The following is a 19,276-nucleotide window of genomic DNA, read 5'->3' as shown; positions in this document are numbered from 1 at the left end:
GTGCGGCAGACGGACTGAGTTAGAGTAGGTATCCATTCTGCCGGTCATTCTGCTGACTTCTTTATCTTTTGGATTTCATAATTTTCCACGCGTGGCTCTGCTATCCAGTATAAAGTACACATACGCTTCCCTCTTTCCAAATGCATTGGTGCTATCATGAGCAGCACGCAGATTAAAGGAAAAGGAGTTTGGTCATTCAAGATAATGCCGAGAAATTCAAAGTGAATGAAGAGTGTATTTAATAGGTGTTATCAGAGTGGAAAGTGTGGCATCCATGAAAAAAGAAGAGTAGGTTCGATTTTGGTAGAAATCCAAGCCGATTTTAAGCACGAGAGTGCTCAACCCACTTCGAATTTTCTATTATTGACGTGACCAACCCATTCAGCACTTAAAGAGTGGCTTTTGTAAGGACACCAAATAAATCTAGCACAACCGATGCATTAAACATAATCATATCCTATACAACATGGCAAGAACAAAGCATCGATTCCTTCTTGTTATGTGGATGTTACCTGTCATTTTTGCCCAGCAGACAAAGCCCCTCGCAGACTCTCAGATTCTACAGGATAAACTGACTGCAAAAAACCAACAACACTATTACTTTCCACTTCTTCCTGGAGCGGCTTCTTTTCGTCTTGCATCATCTTTTCCTCCATCGCAAAACTTAGTCGTCCCATTATCCTCATCCCTCTCCACAAAGCCATCCTCTTCAGCCGCTTCAAAGAAACCGGCCAAATCTCTTGCCCCACGTCAACTCGCCACCCCGCCACAACAAACACAGAAAAGTCTCTATATTACGCTCAGCATTTGTTCAGCACCTTTGAATGCTCCACCGTTACAGCTATATATTTCGACAACCAACGATCTACCCGGACCCGGCAAGCAAGATCAAATCATTGGAGATGGAGATCCGACAAGAAGTAATGGGAGTATGGCGGGAGTGGTCAACGCAACCCTTCCTCTGACTGGGGCGGAGAGAAATGTATATATTGGAGTGGCAGCACCAGAGGCTGCAGGGGGGGTGCAGGAATGGAGCTATGAAATCAGCGCATCGTCCATAGGTAATCTGATTGGCGTGATTTCTTTTCTTACAGACGCATTTAATGGGTGTGTTGTGACGTATAGCACCGGCGTATCAGGTTTCTACAACACCAGGCCTGATACTCGATGATACCGATGCAACGACGGCGCTTTTTCTCACCTCTCCTTTCTCGAATACGTCATCCCCTAGAGTCTCGGTCTATGTTCTCCCAGATAACCGGGTGCCACCCGCTCTAACACGGTCCCTGTGTGCGGTCAATGCCACCGCCAACCAGCAGCCCCTCCGGCCCAATATGACGGAGACCACCCGAGGTGCCATGGCGGGTGCGAAGTACCAAGCAGTAGTCGGGGGGCTGGCGCCGGGGACGAGCTATGTAGGGTATTTGGTGGAGGAAAGCCAGAATAGACGAGTGATGTCGCAGCCTCTGCAGTTTACAACCAAGAAGAGTCAGTACCGCCGCCTTCTTCCCTAGGATGCTAGCATGGAGTGTGCTGACTTTTGTTTCTGACTTGCCTCTTTTCTTGCAGCGAATACCTGTAAGCTCATCTTCAACCTCCCGTTCTGCACCGACGTCGCCTACGCCGTTCCCGCTCCGCAGAACGGCTCCATGGATCCCACCGCCCTTGCTCGAGCCTACGACCAGAATGCTCAGCAGCAGTACCAGCCCTTCAACACCACCATGTCGCAGTTCAACTGCGATGCAACCGCCTACTCGCTGGTGCGCAACTGCACCGACTGCTACCGCGACTACAAGACCTGGCTCTGCTCCGTGACCATCCCACGGTGCACCGAGTCGGAGACGCTGGGCGTCGCGCGGAACACGAACGGGTCGCGCAACCAGTGGATCGACGACCAGGTGCGCCCCCCGCCGTATCGGGAGCTGCTGCCCTGCATCGACTTGTGCTACCACGTTGTGCAGAGCTGCCCGCCGTTCCTGGGGTTCGGCTGCCCCCTCGCCGGGTTCACTTCCAACGCAAGCTACGCGCGGTGGGCCGGCCCAGCTGGGAAGGGCGGCGCAGACTACAGCGCGCCGACTTGCAACCACATGGGCCAACTGATGCCGGCGGGCGGCTCGCCCAGTGGAGCGGCCAATGTGGGGCCGGGCCATTTCGGCGTGTGGGTTGTAACGTTATTAAGTTTGTTCCAATTTATGTTGTAAATTATTGTCTTGGCTTTCCTCCATAACACGAGCGCACCGCATTCTCGCCTTCCTTTTTCCCGCCTGATTTGTTACGTTTGCTTAAACTTTGTTCATTTTGTTTTCGATGCATGCAACTTGAATAAGCTTAAATTATCGCCCTAATTTTTCATTTTCGAAATCATCTGACAGACGCGGGCAAAAAATCAATTTATACTCTTGACAGCACGAATTTTTTTTTCCTCGCTATTCCTCTTTTTCCCTTGTATTCCACAGAATAAGCCGATTCATCCCGCTCTCTCCCATTACTCCCCGGAAATCCCCCCTCTCTCGCAATCTACACAATGGGCTGCTGCCAATCTCTCCCCTCCTACTTTGCTATCTTCGGCTCCAGTGATGACGAGACTCAGCCCCTGCTCCCTAACATCTTGGACGCCGCTCGCATTACTCCGCATCCTCAGCCCCCATCTACAAACTCAACCCATGAGGCAGAGGTCATCAGGAAGGAACGTGTCCGAAGGGTGCTCATGAGAACACAGGAGAATCTGATCAATATCAGCGCGAGTGCTGAGAAGGAAATCGGGGTCGAGGCGGCGGAAAGAGAATCCGAGTATCGGTGAGTCATTTGGCGTTTTCAATTGTTGGATTGGGGGATTTGACTGACAGGGAATGCAATGATCAATAGGAATTTGCTGGGAGAACTTAATCCTCCCATCCTGCTTAATCTAAAGGCCCCCAACTCTTCGGCATCTCAGCTGGCCGCCTCGCCGGACGAGGGGCTATTATTGAACGGAGGAGTCTCGCAAGAGGAGGCAGAGTGGGTAATTACCATACACTACGCATTTTTCTTCCCAGGGAAGACTCGATCTACATGAAAACTCACTGGGCCCCCCTTCTTATAGATGCGGCAGGTCACCGACGACTTAGTGCAGGCCTTGAAAAAGGTAGAGGTGCGCGAAGAGGATCAAGTGGTGATGGCGCTATCTTGGTAGCGACGGTTTATTTCAGTAAATAGCACGACTTCAGGATTAAATACGGGCATTTCTTTAGAAGAATTTTGGTTTTTTCTTTCTTTCTCATTTCTTTCTTCTCTTAGTTGTTTTGGTTTAAATCAGTTTTGACACCTCTAACCCCTCTCTCTCTTGAGTTGTGTCTTTGTGTAATTTTTACTTATTTTATTGTTTTTTTTCATTCTCCCCTTTTTATTCTTTGCATTTGTTCTACTAGTTTCTTACACATAAAGGTTTTGCATATCCCCCCCCCCCCCCAGGAAATCGGCCGCTTTTATTAGACTCACTTCTAGAGGCATTGCCATCCCCAGCTATACAAAACACATCAGCCCGTCTCCACCCGTTCCTCTACAGCATATGCTTTCCACTCCCCCTCCACTCTCCAGATCCTAACCGAATTATCCACCGCTGCCTTCTCCTCCTCCTCTTCCTCCTCCTCCCCCTCAAATAATCTTTGGCCCGAACAAGTGGCTAACAGACTTCCCGCGGGATGGAACCCTACTGCACCGATCGCATCTTCATGGGCTTTCATGCGTGCAGATGGGGCCGGATTCTGGGTTCTCAGCAGCTCCTCTAAAGAATACACCAGAAGGTGCCCATCCTGATCACCCGTGATGAGCCAGCGCCCCGATGATTCGATGTCAAAAGCCATTCGTTGATTGGTCTCGAGTTTCCTTTGCATCCACCCGACCACCTCGCTAGTGTTCCGCATGTCCCAACACAACACATCAGAGTCCTTGCGGGAAGCGGAGAATAGGTAATTCCCACAGGGTGAAAACTGGACTTGAGTCAATCCCCCCACCGCGCCACGAAGCAGAGCTACAAGAGGGATGGAGAGATTGGGGTCGTAGAGGCCGATGGTGCATCCGTAGGAGCCAGCCGCGAGAAGGCTCCCATCGAAGTTGAAATTCAAACAGGAAATCACTCCTAGGAAATAGTGTCCCCCCCCCCCCTTTACGTATTAGATTGGATCTAATAAGGTAATCCTTAAGCAAGATAGGTTCATTACCTTTTTGTCCCTCCCTACTCCTCCTTGTTGGCGTGGTTGGCCACTTGCCACTTGCCCGCCCCGGTCGAAGTGTATCGAAGATTTGGATCATATTGTTATATCCACAGTATATCCTACGCAAAACAGTTTGCCATCCCGATTATATAGATCCCCGGAATCCATTAGCAAAAGGGAAAACTTACTTGGTTCCATCCGGATTGAATGCAACAGAGTTTGGGCCAACTATCTGGTCGCAATGATCGAAAACACTGTAGCTACAACGAACACTTCCCGTAATGTCCCAAAGGTGGAGTGGGTGATCCCGACTTGCGGCCAAAAAGCAGCACGTGGCGGGATCGTATGCGGACATCATCGGATACCATGTGAAATCGTAGATCGACTCGGCTGCGCGCACTGAGAGCGTGGGCTCTAACGGGAACTCTGTAGATCAAGTAGATGGAGGATTAGAAACACAGCTTATGGATGACACACGAAGGTGGATTTACCAGTATACCTTCGTTATGGTCGTAAACAGAAGCGGGGCTATCCGCGCAAAAAACGTAACAAAGCTTCAGTTATCTTTGACTGGTTGTAAAAATACGTGGAAAATCACTTTAACTACCATTCGAATGTCCGCAAAACATTGTCATTCCCGCTTGTAAGCACACAGCTACCATCGGGTGCCCATTTGAGACCCTTGAAAAAGCAGTTTTCTTTCCAATTGCCGAGCCGTCTTCCTTGCTCCTCAGCGCCAGAATCTCGAGTGAGGACATTGCCAACTGTGGTGGAGTAGCGTTGGCCAGTAGAGAGCAGAGGACGGAGAGGAAGGGTGAAATTAGGAGAGAAGTAGTAGGATGCTGGCTGGGTTGGAGAATACTCTTGGGATTCGATGGCGGTGGATTGCTCCGCGGTGGAAACGGTAGCCTCTGGGGTATGCGTGGTGGAAATGGGCTCAGTGGGGAATGAATCATTTTCTGAGGTCTCCAAGTCGTCATAGGCGACTAGTGCGCGTGGTGGCATGCCATCTTGCATAGCGTGCGTATCGGCAGGAGGCGTTGTTTCGGGGAGGGGTCCAAGTCGAGGATATTTCTGGTTGAGGATGTGACCGGTCAATGGAAGAATGACGTTTCGATTTTTCATTCTGACTTAAAATTGTTTACACCTTTAGCTAGAGCGCTCTTAATATACTGTATAGCATCATGGCATCCAAGGTAGGACATACCAACCCACCCGCCACCTTTCCGATAAGCATTTTTGCTAATTCTTCGCCTATTCCAGAACAATAAAGATATGGACCAAGGCTCGCTCGACATCGAGCTTCCGGACGCTATCCCGGGCAAGGTCGTCACACGATTCCCTCCTGAACCCTCAGGTTACTTGCATATTGGCCACGCTAAGGCCGCCTTGCTCAATCAGCATTTTGCCGAAAAGTACAACGGTAAGCTTATCGTCCGATTTGACGACACGAATCCAAGCAAGGAGAAGGTCGAGTTTGAGGAAAGCATCAAGGTGGATTTGGCATTGATCGGCGTGGATGCCTCCAATTGTTCACATACCTCGGATTATTTCGACCAAATTTACGAGCTAGCGCTGAAGCTAATTAAGGAGGGGAATGCCTACGTCGATGATACCGATCAGGAGACGGTAAACCTTATTCCTTTCTCTTGTGGCATTGACGCGTCTTGTCCTAAATGCACGGCACCCTATCTAGATGCAAATGCAGCGTGGGTCGGGTATCCCCTCTCGTTGCCGCGATCTCTCCGTAGAGGAGAACTTGAAGCGATTTGATGAAATGACCCGGGGCACCGAGTTTGGCCAAAAATGCTGCTTGCGCGCCAAAATCAGCGTGGACGATGTCAACAAGGCCATGCGCGACCCTGTGATCTACCGGTGCAATCTGCTTCCCCATCACCGCACTGGGTAAATGGCCTGATGCCTTCGACTTTTCTGATACAGCTGATGTTCAATGAATGTTTTTCTTGTAGCGACAAGTGGAAGGTGTACCCAACCTACGACTTCGCCTGCCCAATCGTGGACTCCTTGGAGGGGGTCACCCACGCCCTGCGTACCAACGAATACCGGGACCGCAATCCCCAGTACGAATGGATGTTGGAGGCATGCCAGCTTCGCAAGCCCCACATCTGGGATTTCAGCCGAGTGAACTTCGTCTACACCCTCCTCTCGAAACGCAAACTTCAATGGTTCGTGGACCAGGGCCTAGTGTCCGGCTGGGATGACCCGCGATTCCCGACGGTGCGCGGAATTCGCAGAAGGGGATTGACTATCGAGGCATTGAAGAAGTACATTTTGATGCAGGGAGCAAGTCAAAGGATTATGTTGCTGGAGTGGGATAAGCTGTGGGCACTCAATAAGAACATCATCAATCCGATCGCACCCAGACACGTCATGGCTCCGAAAGATAACCTGTACTGTCATCTTGTTTTGGTTTTTTCCCTCCTTGCTTCTCTGGGTATTGGCTGAATTGACTTCGACTAATCAGGTTATCCTCTTCTCAATCTTTTTAGGGTGAAAGTAAAGGTGCACGGCGCCCCCGAGCCGCCTCAAGTTGAGGACCGCCCCAAGTATCGCAACAACCCCGATCTTGGAAACAAAAAGGTGACCTACTCGTCTGAAATCTTGCTCTCCCAGGAGGATGCTGCCGCCTCAAAGGAGGGCGAGACCGTCACCCTCATGGATTGGGGCAACGCAGTGGTGAAGCGTGTTGTGCGTGCCGAGGACACCGGGATTGTGGCCACGATGGAAATGGAGCTCAATCTCGAGGATAAGAACATGAAGAAGACGCGCAAACTCACGTGGCTTGCGGACGAAACAAGCATCGTGGAGTGCACGCTGGTGGACTACGACTACCTGATCACCAAGAAGAACCTGGAAAAGAACGAGGAGGTGAGCGAATTCGTCACGCCCAAGACAGAGTACCACACCGAGGTCATCGCGGACCCCAATGTCAAGCACCTCAAGCGCGGGGACATTATTGAATTCATGCGAACAGGATTCTTCATTGTGGACGGCGAGTGGAGTGAGACGACACCGACGGTGACCCTCGTGAGGATTCCCGACGGAAGCGCGGCGACCATGGCGTCGAAGCATGCAGGAGAGGAGAAGGAGGCCAAGAAGGACCAGGGCAATGAGAAGAAGAAGGGTGAGAAGGGCAAGAGCAAGGAGGAGAAGAAGGCAGAAAAGGAGGCCAAGAAGGCGGAGCGAAAGGCGAAAAAAGAAAAGGCTAAGGCCGAGAAGCTTGCCAATAACGGCGAGGAGAACGCAAAGGACGAAGGCGAGAAGGAGGCGGCTGTGTAAATTCCTTCCAACACTCATCTACTTTTTTTTTCTTGTTCCTATACTATTTTCCTCAAATTTCCTTTTTTCTAATTTCCTCTTTCCTCTATCAACTTTTTCTTATATGCACTTTAGAGAAAATAATTTGAATATGCTTTCAAGGATTATTTTTTCATCCCCTTTTTGCACACAGCTATGATCCGAGCATAGTTTTTTTTTTTTTTGAATTCTAGCTGAGTGTGGATCAAAATTATTGCCGCACACCTTTGGCTAGCAATCTAAAGGCTTGATGCATTAGGAATGAAAGATATTTTGCTTGGTGATCTCCAGCTTTAAAGGTGAGGGGATATGAATTAGTCCCGACATATAGGGATCTTAATAGCACATTTATTTTCCTAAGTGGTCTAACCCATAGTGAAATGAAGAGAGATGTGAAAAAAAAATACAAGAAATTAGCAAATAGAGCAAAGAAATAACAGCAGAACAGTAGCAGGTATCGATAAATATCAGACCGTCGTCATGAAATCTTTGATGGCCTTAAAGGTGAGGTCGTAGAAGGGCACATTGTTGTGGTGAGCCCACTTTAATTCCAAATAGCCGAGGGTTGAATGGCCGTCTTTTCGTAGTAAGTACAATTCACCTTCATCGGGATAGATCACGCGCTCTACGTCCGTTGAGTTGACGCCTTTTCCACTCGAGGCCATGCTTAAGAGAAGGTGTGAGTGTCGGGGCGGAATCTCCTCATCCAACTTGCCATGCAAAAAGAGAATAGACCCCGAGATATTCTATAGAGAAATAAATAAAACAAGGAAAGAGGAATCAATGCCCTCTCGTGAATCACTTGTTCAATTAGATAAACCAAGTGCAGTTGCTATTCTACCTTAATGCGTGAGAGGGAATCGAAGCGGTGTTTGAGCTGAGATATCAAAAAACTTCGGGCATAGGGGAAGGATTTGAGTGGGCTCAGCACTGGCAAGAACTTGAGGAGGCGATACTCAAACATCACCTCTGGAATGGAGCTGTAAGGTGCAATGAGAATAGTAGCGCGGGGAGGAGTGTTTTCGGCAGTGAGGTTGGAGGAGAGCCAGGTGGCCACCCCGGTGCCGAGTGAATGTCCCAAAATCGAAACGGTGTTGGGAGCGACTAGTTAGCACAAGCAACTGATCAACCAATATCTAATTAAAGCTGTGGAATGACGGAAACCAACCTCCTTTCTCGATCAGCCAATCCCAAGTAGCCCTCCCATCCAGATACAATCCTTCTTCGGTAGGTGCACCCTCCGAGTCGCCAAACCCACGGTAGTCAATAGCAATCACGTTGACGTTCAACTGCTCAGATAGCTGGCGTAGGGTGTTAACGCGCCATGGCATAGCCCGGTTGCCGGCATTTCCATGAAAATACAACACGGTCGGCTCGGAACGAAGAGCTTCAATGTAGCTGTCCTGGGTAAGATTCAAGCGGTTTGCCTGAAAGAATGTTGTGGGAAGAACATGCCAAGCGCCAAGACGGGCTCCATCTGCAGTTTGGATCTTGAAGTTGCGCACCTTATTTTCTAAATCAAAGACATTCACCATCAACTCCAATTCTAGTATCGTGAGGACAAGCTGCTTACTTGGGAAGCCAACCATTTCGGGAAATTCCATGTCGACATAAGGGAGGTTGATCCAGTTCATATAGATTACAGCACGCTGGGGTTGATCGAATGAAAGGGCAATGATAATGGACACGTAACTGTGCAATAGAGAAGAGGGACGGAATAAGAATTATGGTTTACTGAAACTCCCTCGATGAACTTATGTACCCAAAAAGTGCCAAAATGCTGAACTGCACTATTCGACGCAGCATCACCTGGGCCATACTGAGTGCTGTAGTGGTCTGGCTTTTAGAAATTTTCGTTGCCATGATGACGGTATTTGTTACAAAGATAAAGTCGGAACGTGATTATGTGACTGGAAGATCTGGCAGTCACAACAAACTTCCGGGAGTCGAGGTATGCATGTACACAGTACATTAACAAGGATTGTACGTGCAAAGGCACAGTAAAATAATTGGCGGGATCCAGCTGATGACATTGTATAAAATCGAAACTGCTCATATAACAAATAGAAAGCTATTTTCAAAGAGCTATGTTTTTTTCAAAGATTCACTTGAGATACTTGTTCGTTGTGAGAAGGCAACAGTAATAAGTGCGGCCACTCCAAGAAATATACTACAAACCAGAAACCGATGAAACTGGCTGGGAGTTACCTCTAAATATTCCTTGGCATAGTTGAGAAGATTAACACAATTAATTTATCTATTGTGAAGGACCTCAAAATATATTAATCTAACAAGTGCCGTTAGCTTTCGAGAGTATAAATATAAGACAAAAGTAAACAGAAGGGGAGGGAAGGTGCCACATCCAAACGAGATATGACTATGCTTCAAATTGCGGCTATTTAAACAAATGCATCAGACAAAGCGGATGAAATATAAGGCTATAATGTAACTTTCATGCACCGAGTCTCCTCATGGGTTGCAAGACATTTGAGCGTGCAATATCGCATTCCACATCGGGTGCAGCTATAATTTCCAATGTATCCGCACACTGAGCAAAATCTTCTTGGCGGGTACATGGAAGGGGCGGCATCCGCGGTCAAGTAGGTAGGAACCTCGGGAGGTAAGAGGTCTATCCGTGACTCCTCAATCAGGGTGTTTAAATTTTTTTTCACAAGGAGTAGGCGGCGAATCTCCTTGGTAGGGCGACGCTTTGTTTTGGTATCATCTGGATGTAGAGAGATCTTGCGCGGAGGAATGGAGATCGCAGGGGCTGTGAATGAAATGTCTGCCTCGGTGAAGTTATCGCGTTCTAGTTCAGCGAGCCGGCGTTGCACGGATCGGCGGCGTGCCTCCTCATCGAGAACTGTGCGAGCTACTTGACGTTGTGACTTTTTGAACATTACGGATACGAGTGCCTGAGCGAGATTCAAGCGACCCAGGCAAGCCGATTTTACTTCCGTGCTTTGAGATAAATTACTTGACACATAAATTCATGTCGAATCAGAATCTCAATTCTCCCATGAACTCGATTTCCAAGAAAAGAAACAAAGAATCTTTTGCATTACATGTCGTGCATTTCAAAACTTTTCCTAATGCAAAATACTATAGAAACACATCTTGCGGCAAAACCGGAAAACAAATGTTCAACACGGTGATATCACAGGGGAGAAATGATTATACGTTTCAATTACCTTGATAAGCCAAAAGTTCTCACTACAGCGTGGGAGACACAATAATTAAAATGCAAGACCATAGGTGGAGGGAGAGATATTAAAATGAAGATAAATATTAAACTAATTCTATGGCAAATAGAACGTGTCCTGAGTTATCTTCGGATAGAGGGAATGAGTAGGAATGGGGAGCCATTATCTAATAAGGTAACAAGACAACAAAGATGGCAAAAATTCGGGTTCAACTAATGCCAAGATCGGAGAAGCGATGAGGCATCAAAGGTTCAAAGGGGGAATAAAGGTGGGTGCGGTGAAGGTGGAAAGGCAGACTCCACGGCATTACAATATATACGCTAAATAAGCCACCCAGCGTCGGTTTCTAGACAAGAAAAGGGTTGTGTTAGGATAAATTAATTCAGGTAATTGAGGCGACATACTGTGAGAAGTCTGAGAGCCCCTACTTGACTACTTCGCACGAGAAAGTTGCCCCCTCTCTAAGGGGAGGTTCCAGTTGCCACTATACATTACAAAACTCAGTCCTCAATCATGTTTCTTATCAAGGGCATCTTCTACTTCACTAATTCAGACCCCTCTTGAGAAGAGGTTTTTCTTATGAGAAAACTTTTCTCCCACTTCTCCATCTCTTTGGGCCATTTATTTGGATCATTCTGTTGAGTGAGGCACTGCTCGTATTTTCCTCGCCCTTTAACCCACATGATAAAGAGGGGTTGGTTATTTTTATTTTTGAGATATATGCGCGCGTTCACGCTACAATTCTTGAAGCACATTCGAATCGCACCCTATGTCATCATCGATTAATAAAACATCGATTTAGCCACCATGGACGGATTTGGATATCAATGGAGGACAAACATAAATGAACAATCTGCGGTATATGGAAGTAGAGTCGATGGTTTTAATCAAATGGGATCCCTTGAGTGGGACAAGAACGATCGCTTGGCTCGAGGCATGATCAGAAGCTATGGGTCGCAGGTAATGGAATTGAAACATTTCAAATTAGGCCGACGGTTGTAAATTTCCTAACACCAAATTTCTAAGAGTGGCCTCGTATGGTCAGCTAGTTGTCTTTACACATGAGATCATTGTACCTCTTTAATGGTCGGAGTCTGAGCGCAGGGATGATTGGGGAGGACGCGCAACGCGCGATGAACAATCTGATACTAGGTGATTTTGGCAGCAATGCGAGGAAAAAGTGAATATAAATTGGCCGGTTCCAGCGTCTCCTGCCCCTCATCAGAAATCTCACATTCATTCATTCCTTCTTTTTCTCTGCCTTTGCCTCTCCTCCTTCCTTCCTTTGAATTTTTCTTCAATTAGCATCATCATGGTGAAGCTTTTCTCCACTACTCTTTCCCTTACGGCCCTCTTTTTATTCACTAATGCTCTTCCCGTCCCGTTGGAGATCGATGGAATTCCTTTAGACAAAACAGTGGACTCCTTAACCAATGGGGCTCTTAATACTGTGTTTGACACCGTCAAGCACACAGCTGGAATCGATCTTGGAAACCACCAAGATGAACCCCTGCTGCGCAGGGATATTACGCTTGGCAAGCCCGAGGAGGAAGATGATGATGACGACGAAGAAGATCTCCTTGATATCAATCTCCCGCTTATTCACATCAAGCGTGCTCCGGCCCCCGACCTTCTAGGCGGTACCCTTGGAAAACTCGGCAGCAACGGCGGCCAAATTGGTTCTAACATTGGAAAGGCAGCTGCTGAGACGGCTGGACAAGTGCTTGGGGAGTCCCTTGCTTCAAGCTCAAACATCCCCTCTGAACAGGGAAGCGAGCTCGGCAAGCTGATCGGGGCCAAAATGGGCGAGGTCTTCGGCAGCACGCTTGGAAATGCGGTGCAAGGCCTTCCACAGGGCATCCTCTCGAACATTTTGTCCAATCCTAGTGTTATCCCCTCTTCGGTGGTATCGGGGCAGACAACTCGTGCTCAAGCAGCTGCCGCGAAAGCTGGAAAGGAAGTCGTGACCTCCTTTGCCAAAGAGAACAATATCGACCCAGCGACATTGAACGAGTTCGGATCGGAGATCACTAATGCTGTTAATAAGCAGCTCGGCGGGCTGATTACAGAGGCAATGAGCATCATCTAAGTGAAAATCTAAGCTGTTTGAGGAGTCGAATGTTTATTTCTATCCCATCTCCTTTAGTTTGCCATCTCCTTGCCCGTTTGTATTAGTCTAGGATCCATTTTCTCCTTAATTATTTTATTTTTATACCATGGGCTCATGATATTTGTTTTTGCTACAATTACTAGTCACTATAATGTTTATCCCTATTTCCATGAGCTTAATTTCGAATAATTAAAATAGTGGATGTGCCCGATCATATTCTCTTCATCTCTATTATAAATTTACTCCAATTTGATAAAGTGATGCTAGTTTGATTGAAAACGAAACACGACTAAAACAACCAGATACCATCTCGCTTAGAGTTGCATACATTTGGGAACCCTACCGAATGATGCGAGCCAAACGCACCAATAGAAAAATAAAGCACTTGGATGATAAAATAAACTCCCTCGATATCGAGACCCTAGCCATACGTGCAGTGGATCAGATTTTATTTTTATAGAACTTACATTTGTAAACCTCTTAGATAGGTGTTTAAATAATGATCAAGTGTAAATTAAAGCGTTGCAGCCTTTTTTTCACAACTCTAACCATTTACGTTGTGCAGGCGGCAAAATTGAACTGAGGTTCAATGCACTGTTTAATTTTCACCACGTTCAATATTTAGCGTAATCATCAGAAAAGCTAATGAGAGTAAACTCAGCTCTGAGCATGGGGCAATAGGGAAATGAAATGGTTTAATCAACGACAAGTTCACAAATAAAAATGCACTAAAATATTAATTCAATGTTTTTGTGATATAATGAGGAGATAATTGGATTGGAGGAGGAATTAACCTCGATTAATCAGTGCAACCCTGCAGTGCGGCGATCAATCCTAGTGTCTGGTTTAAGCCCCAAGAGAATCCAAATACTTAGTTGAGGGATTAGCCATTCGCGCGAACTTTTATAGGTTTAAGACCATTTAGAGTGATTTATTTTTACTACCATCGAAATATCTTTAGAAATATTAAGGGAGCTCATGTTAAAAAGCAAATTCCAGCGCTATAATCCATCTCAAATGCTAACGGGTTTTTTTAAATGCCAAATATCTGTTTGAGAGTTTGTTTGGTGGCAATGATCTTTGAAAATTTGTGCCTCCAAGCTGAGGAGATCGCGTGTAACTTGGTGGATTATTGAGAAATTGATGAAAAAAAGCGCCTTCTTGAGAGTTTCGTATATATATGATCCTTTGCAAAACTGAAAATGCACCTCTTTTTCAGATATTATCTTACCATTCTTTTTCTAGCATCTTTTCGTCTCTCCGTCTCTCTTTCATATCCTACAAAAATAATTCTCTCTCATCTTTTCATTCTAAGTTGCATATCCCATCAAACAAAAAAGAGCAGATACCATGGTCAAACCAAGCATCCTTCATCTTGTGATTGCTGCATCAGCGCTGTTTTCAGCTAGAGCTCTTCCCGTCCAGGTCTCTTCCAATATACCCACCATCGATAAATCGGTAGCCGGACCAACTAAAGAGTTGAAGATCGAGGCCAACGCAGCGGTCCCGAAAGTTGTCACAATAAAGCGCAATGTGCTCTCTGAAGTGGATGCCAAACTCAGTCCTGTAGAGGAGCTTATTGCGAAGATTGTAAAGGGAATCAAGATTGATCTCGCGGTGGCCGGTCATAACGCCCATGTTGATACACGTGGTAAACTTTTGGGAGAAATTGAGTCGCTGGAGAAAATTGTCGCCGTCCTCATTAAGAAGCTTAAGCTTGATACCGAACTTAAATCCTCCTCAAGCGCTCTGGCTAAAGAGCTGGTATCGGATGTGCTCCGGAAAATAAACGTTGATGCCAAAACCGCAGACCATACTTTGAAACTCGAGCGCCGCAATTCCCTCGGTAAGCACGAAGCCATCGTTGATTTGGCAGAGAAGATCGTCAGAGGGGCAATCAAGCATATAAATATTGAGGCCAAGCTTACAGGTCAAGACCTTCAAATCGGGCGCCGAGACTCCCTCCCAGATAGCGAAATAGCCACTGTTAAGCAGTTAGTATCCGAAGTCATACAAAAACTAAGTGTTGACTCCCAGGTTGCCAATCATAACGTTCAGATGAAACGCAACGGTTCTCTTCTAGACCAGGATGGGATTACTACCTTGGTTGAAAATCTCCTAGAGGGGGTGCTTAGTGGTACAAAGGCCGAGGCCAAGACTGCAAGCCAAAAAATCCAAGTCGGGCGTAGGTCTACTCTATCTAACATCGATGCTGAAGTCAATCCTACTGGCAAAGCAACCACCAAAGAAGCTAAGGGCCACGAAGTTGGAAGCAATCTGGTTGGACAGAAACTCAACGCTAAGGAACAAGAGACTCTATTGGGGGTTAACAAGCACATTAATGCAGTCGATGGCACCCAAGTTAAAGTATCCAATGTGATCAGTCTGGGTATCTCTGGACAACAAGCATAGGCCTGCGGAAAGGATGTCAAATAGAAATCGATTCGCTCCAATGATAAAGTGTTGTTTATATTTTATTATATTCTCGTTTAATCAACTTCAATTCTATTTCCAGTCATAATATATCATGCTTTAAGTCCATATGTTGCCTAATCCTCGGGTATAATAAATGTCATTTTGCAATCTCCGTAACTTTCTGTTCACACTTGGAATTCACCGCTTGGCCCAACCACTTACTAACATTTTATTTTTTGACCGCTTGATATGTCAAAAGCTAGTTGGAAGTGCATCAGCGAATTCACGAGAGGTAATATTCCGATATCAAACAAATATTTAAACTGGGAAATACAAGGACAATGAGGAAAAAAAGATCAAACCATGTTCGGTAGCTAGAATAAAGACAAACGCAGTTTTAGAATATAGTCGATAGTTAAAGTACCTGAAGGGTTTCATATAAGCAATGGAGGAAATAACAAACAAGCCGGAAAAACGAATTGACAACAGAAAAAATGAAACTGCAAACATTAACTCTTTGCATCCCGAACCGTCTCCTCCTTCTGTACAAATCCCATATCTATATCTTTGGTGGCATCCGTTTCGTTTGAGCTTGGCTGGGATGCAAGTTTGTCGCTTAAATCGTTCATGGAGGGGAAATTGGCGTCGGGCGGTATTGGGCCATATTTTTCTTCATACCAGCTGAGCTTTGCCTGTAACCGTAAGACAATATCCTGCATTTCTTCAAGTTCGTGATCCAAAGATATTACAAAATCATCCGACTCTTTGTATAAAAATATTAGATATGGCTTCACCCACCCTAAACTCATTTTACAACTTAAATTAGTATACCTTGCATTGCACCCCGAAGCTCGGTGATTAATTTGCGCTGGACCAATATCTCTGTTTCATACTGTTCCACTCTGCCTTGCTGCAATTGCCGGCCGAGCTCTTCGTTTTCCAGCTGTAGAGCGCGGCATTTAGCGACCAGTCTCTTGCCTGTCATACTAGATTCAAAAACCCGTCTATAAGTAAATAACAGGATGGTTCGTCTTTGTAGACAATTGTTCCTGCTACCTGTTGGGTGTAAAGCTGGTTGCATCAAGCTCGTCTCTTAAATTTGCAATGATTTCGTCTTTTTCTCCAATTTCTTTTTTCATGTCACGATATAATGCGTTGAGAGCTGGGTCCAGAAACCGACGTTGGCTCGAGGCATCTGCCGATGCATCGAGCTTCTGCGCCATTGACTGCAGCTCACCCTAAAGGACGAAATGACATTGATGCGGTCAGATTTAGATATATTAAGTAAAATGGAAAAAGCTTACCAACAATGTCTGAACTTCCTCTTCCTTCCGCTTCAATTTACACAATAGCTCTGCCTCACGAGCTGAGTGTTCTGTAAGCTGTGATTTGAGCTTCGACACCAGGACCGATGGATCTGCCTGCTCATTTTGCTGCTGCTCCTGGTTATTGCAACAAGCAGATTAGTGGGTATAGAGAGATTTGAAGAGAGGGATAAACACATACCATAGGCGATCCTTTATTGTCTCGTGGCAATGTGAATGAAGATTTATCTGTCATCTGGTTGTTCTATAGTGAAAAAATATTGCGAACGATGAACAGATACTGGAACTCCCCGTCGATGATCTACTTAATGCGCGTAATTAATTGAGTTGACCTGCTTGGTTAATGCTCTGAAAAATTAGCACTATTGGATATATAGCCAAGCCATCGTAATTTAAAACGGCTAACGACACATTTGCCTGAAAATTTGGCCTGTGAAGAAAGCTAACATTATACTTAGCCTACAATGCTATCTGGTTTCTCTTCATCTTATATTCTCTGATGTTGCTGGAAAACATATATATATAGAAATAATGGGCAGAACTTACTCCTTTAATAAAAACGGGATGCAATATCCAAATTAATCGAGTAGGATAGGAAATTATGGACTGCACAATAAAGGCTAACCATTTAATCACCCGGAATAGTCTGCTTATTACTGGATTGGTGCACTTCATATTAACCCTAAGTTTTGATACAATTTAGGTGAAGTCGATCGTAGCTTTTTCAAAAGAAAAACAATTATTGTTCTCAAGAGCTTATGAGAGACCCCTATGTGCCCGTATCTCAATTCTAATCTATCTTCGATCATCACTTGGGCGAAGTACGGTTTCGATCATTTCTCCGGCAGGGGGTATTATCTCAAATCAATTAGACTCTCTAGTAGTCTAAGCAGATCTAGGATCAACAATAAACCGCTTGATGATCGATGTCAATTTAATAATTCTATGGGTAGCATTGGGGATAGACCCCCTGGTCATCAATATGAGTTTTAGTGTTTCTCCAACGAAGCCCTAGCATGCACTGAAGAGCCGGAATGTGGAATGCTCTCATGGCCTTTGAGAAAGATTCCATCACCTGTGTTCCATTCCTGGTTTATTAAGCCTGAAATCCATTCTAGCAGCAGGGCTTCCTGAAATGGACATATACTATTTTCTTGTACTAGAATAGGGTTACAGTGTAATATAAGAAAAAGAAATCGGATAGAAAATATAGCCAAGGGATAATAATAGTACGCCCGTTCATTAGTGCCCAAGGACCGAGGGAGGCAAAATAAAAAAATAAAAGAACCAACGAAAAAGGTATCTATTTGCTCTCTAGCAGCACTTGCCCTGGGGTTTGGCGTCTTCCGGAGTAGGGGTAACCTGGATTGTCTGCCCACCAGTGGGCCTAATCACGTCGTCCGATGACTCAAGCGCCTTACTCGACACGATGCGATAGATCTCGGTCAAGTTGCGCTGGAATGCAAGTTCGACATTGCTAGCATCCAGAGCGGAGGTTTCGATGAAGGAGAGACCATTATCGGCTAAAGAGCAGAAGGCATCTTCAGTCCGTATTCACTATTCGGGTAAGACAAGGTAGCCACAGGAGACTTACTCGCATATTGCTTAGCTTCCTCTGTAGGAACTGCGCGCAAATGCCTCAGATCGGACTTGTTCCCCACAAGCATAATGACGATATTGCTGTCGGCATGATCGCGCAACTCCTTGAGCCAGCGGGTTACGTTCTCGAAGGTGGAGTGTTTCGTGATGTCATAAACGAGTAGTGCACCGACTGCTCCACGGTAGTACCTAAAGATGCAAGCAGGAAGAAAGCAGAGAGATTTAGAATTTGTTTGCAGCTGAGCCGCCAAGCTGGGTGCAGATAGAAAGTACTTACGCACTAGTGATGGCACGATAGCGTTCCTGACCAGCTAATGAGAAAATGGCCCGTGTTTAAGCATTAGATTTCCGACCCAATTGCAAACAAACACACGCGGCATACCAGTATCCCAGATTTGAGCCTTAATGGTTTTACCATCCACCTGAATGCTGCGCGTTGCAAACTCCACGCCAATAGTCGACTTGGACTCGAGGTTGAATTCGTTTCGCGTGAAACGTGAGAGCAGGTTGGATTTACCGACGCCTGAATCTCCGATCAAGACAACTAATCTAAAACATTAGACCAGGAGATGGGCAGATGAGGTCATTGCAAGCCCACCTTTAAACAGGTAATCGTATTCGTCATCTCTACTCATCGTGGGCAGGCGCTTGTTTGCGGGTTGGGAGTTGGTAGTGTGGGGGGAGAGGGGGGGAGTTGGATGAGAAGCCGCAGGGCCTTTTTCTCTGTTCGGAGTGGATGGGTGCTGTTGAGGGCGAGTCAAGGCCTGCTGCTCGCATTCTCGCTCAATTGTTTTCAGTACCAGACCAAACCCAAGCCTCTAATTTGCTAGCGTGGTTTTCCAGAGAGACGCTTGAGAGGGAGGATTTCACGGTTATTAACGTCCCCAGCAGCCATCGAGGCCTCCCGGCCAATTCTCGAGAACCCACGGCCCAAGATGGATAGCCGCCTGAGATAGCAAACAGAGACCGGCTGTTGGAACTCCGCTCCGTGTCATTTCTTTTTCCTTGATTACTCGTGCAACTTCGCATTAGAGGACAAAAGCAAAGGGGAAGAAAACCGAGTGAAGACCATATACCATCGATTCAATATTAATCTTTTAATCTGCATCGCCC

At 46.1% G+C, this 19,276-nt stretch overlaps 10 protein-coding genes across 10 annotated transcripts; 5 read left to right on the top strand and 5 right to left on the bottom strand.

Moving 5' to 3' along the window:
- Nucleotides 1-466: 466 nt before the first annotated feature.
- On the top strand, nucleotides 467-2,201 carry VTP21DRAFT_6949 (uncharacterized protein; the record flags this gene model as incomplete). The annotated part of the gene is made up of 3 exons (XM_069397635.1): nucleotides 467-1,061; nucleotides 1,126-1,488; nucleotides 1,570-2,201. 3 exons carry the CDS (start codon nucleotides 467-469, stop codon nucleotides 2,199-2,201), a joined length of 1,590 nt encoding a protein of 529 aa, XP_069255176.1.
- A 323-nt stretch (nucleotides 2,202-2,524) lies between these two features.
- VTP21DRAFT_6948 (uncharacterized protein) lies at nucleotides 2,525-3,172 on the top strand (the record flags this gene model as incomplete). The annotated part of the gene is made up of 3 exons (XM_069397634.1): nucleotides 2,525-2,796; nucleotides 2,866-3,001; nucleotides 3,083-3,172. 3 exons carry the CDS (start codon nucleotides 2,525-2,527, stop codon nucleotides 3,170-3,172), a joined length of 498 nt encoding a protein of 165 aa, XP_069255175.1.
- A 343-nt stretch (nucleotides 3,173-3,515) lies between these two features.
- On the bottom strand, nucleotides 3,516-5,318 carry VTP21DRAFT_6947 (uncharacterized protein; the record flags this gene model as incomplete). Its single annotated transcript, XM_069397633.1, has 5 exons — nucleotides 3,516-4,117; nucleotides 4,200-4,312; nucleotides 4,382-4,619; nucleotides 4,693-4,721; nucleotides 4,801-5,318. The coding sequence occupies 5 exons, from the start codon at nucleotides 5,316-5,318 to the stop codon at nucleotides 3,516-3,518; spliced, it is 1,500 nt and encodes a 499-aa protein (XP_069255174.1).
- Nucleotides 5,319-5,377: 59 nt separating this feature from the next.
- On the top strand, nucleotides 5,378-7,493 carry VTP21DRAFT_6946 (uncharacterized protein; the record flags this gene model as incomplete). The annotated part of the gene is made up of 5 exons (XM_069397632.1): nucleotides 5,378-5,389; nucleotides 5,457-5,822; nucleotides 5,890-6,098; nucleotides 6,164-6,604; nucleotides 6,704-7,493. The coding sequence occupies 5 exons, from the start codon at nucleotides 5,378-5,380 to the stop codon at nucleotides 7,491-7,493; spliced, it is 1,818 nt and encodes a 605-aa protein (XP_069255173.1).
- Nucleotides 7,494-7,978: 485 nt separating this feature from the next.
- VTP21DRAFT_6945 (uncharacterized protein) lies at nucleotides 7,979-9,374 on the bottom strand (the record flags this gene model as incomplete). The annotated part of the gene is made up of 5 exons (XM_069397631.1): nucleotides 7,979-8,257; nucleotides 8,353-8,615; nucleotides 8,680-9,024; nucleotides 9,085-9,203; nucleotides 9,274-9,374. The coding sequence occupies 5 exons, from the start codon at nucleotides 9,372-9,374 to the stop codon at nucleotides 7,979-7,981; spliced, it is 1,107 nt and encodes a 368-aa protein (XP_069255172.1).
- Nucleotides 9,375-9,949: 575 nt separating this feature from the next.
- VTP21DRAFT_6944 (uncharacterized protein) lies at nucleotides 9,950-10,411 on the bottom strand (the record flags this gene model as incomplete). Its single annotated transcript, XM_069397630.1, has 1 exon — nucleotides 9,950-10,411. The coding sequence occupies one exon, from the start codon at nucleotides 10,409-10,411 to the stop codon at nucleotides 9,950-9,952; it is 462 nt and encodes a 153-aa protein (XP_069255171.1).
- Nucleotides 10,412-12,026: 1,615 nt separating this feature from the next.
- VTP21DRAFT_6943 (uncharacterized protein) lies at nucleotides 12,027-12,803 on the top strand (the record flags this gene model as incomplete). The annotated part of the gene is made up of 1 exon (XM_069397629.1): nucleotides 12,027-12,803. The coding sequence occupies one exon, from the start codon at nucleotides 12,027-12,029 to the stop codon at nucleotides 12,801-12,803; it is 777 nt and encodes a 258-aa protein (XP_069255170.1).
- A 1,371-nt stretch (nucleotides 12,804-14,174) lies between these two features.
- On the top strand, nucleotides 14,175-15,236 carry VTP21DRAFT_6942 (uncharacterized protein; the record flags this gene model as incomplete). Its single annotated transcript, XM_069397628.1, has 1 exon — nucleotides 14,175-15,236. One exon carries the CDS (start codon nucleotides 14,175-14,177, stop codon nucleotides 15,234-15,236), a length of 1,062 nt encoding a protein of 353 aa, XP_069255169.1.
- Nucleotides 15,237-15,748: 512 nt separating this feature from the next.
- On the bottom strand, nucleotides 15,749-16,799 carry VTP21DRAFT_6941 (uncharacterized protein; the record flags this gene model as incomplete). The annotated part of the gene is made up of 5 exons (XM_069397627.1): nucleotides 15,749-16,002; nucleotides 16,071-16,225; nucleotides 16,296-16,477; nucleotides 16,544-16,681; nucleotides 16,746-16,799. The coding sequence occupies 5 exons, from the start codon at nucleotides 16,797-16,799 to the stop codon at nucleotides 15,749-15,751; spliced, it is 783 nt and encodes a 260-aa protein (XP_069255168.1).
- Nucleotides 16,800-17,878: 1,079 nt separating this feature from the next.
- Nucleotides 17,879-18,798, bottom strand: VTP21DRAFT_6940 (uncharacterized protein; the record flags this gene model as incomplete). The annotated part of the gene is made up of 5 exons (XM_069397626.1): nucleotides 17,879-18,087; nucleotides 18,159-18,352; nucleotides 18,441-18,474; nucleotides 18,546-18,707; nucleotides 18,762-18,798. The coding sequence occupies 5 exons, from the start codon at nucleotides 18,796-18,798 to the stop codon at nucleotides 17,879-17,881; spliced, it is 636 nt and encodes a 211-aa protein (XP_069255167.1).
- Between the last annotated feature and the right edge of the window lie 478 nt (nucleotides 18,799-19,276).

The sequence above is a fragment of the Calcarisporiella thermophila genome (genome assembly GCF_041956535.1).
Source record: "Calcarisporiella thermophila strain CBS 279.70 unplaced genomic scaffold VTP21scaffold_3, whole genome shotgun sequence".
NCBI lineage: Eukaryota > Fungi > Calcarisporiellomycota > Calcarisporiellomycetes > Calcarisporiellales > Calcarisporiellaceae > Calcarisporiella > Calcarisporiella thermophila.
This window is presented reverse-complemented; position numbering and strand designations above follow the sequence as displayed.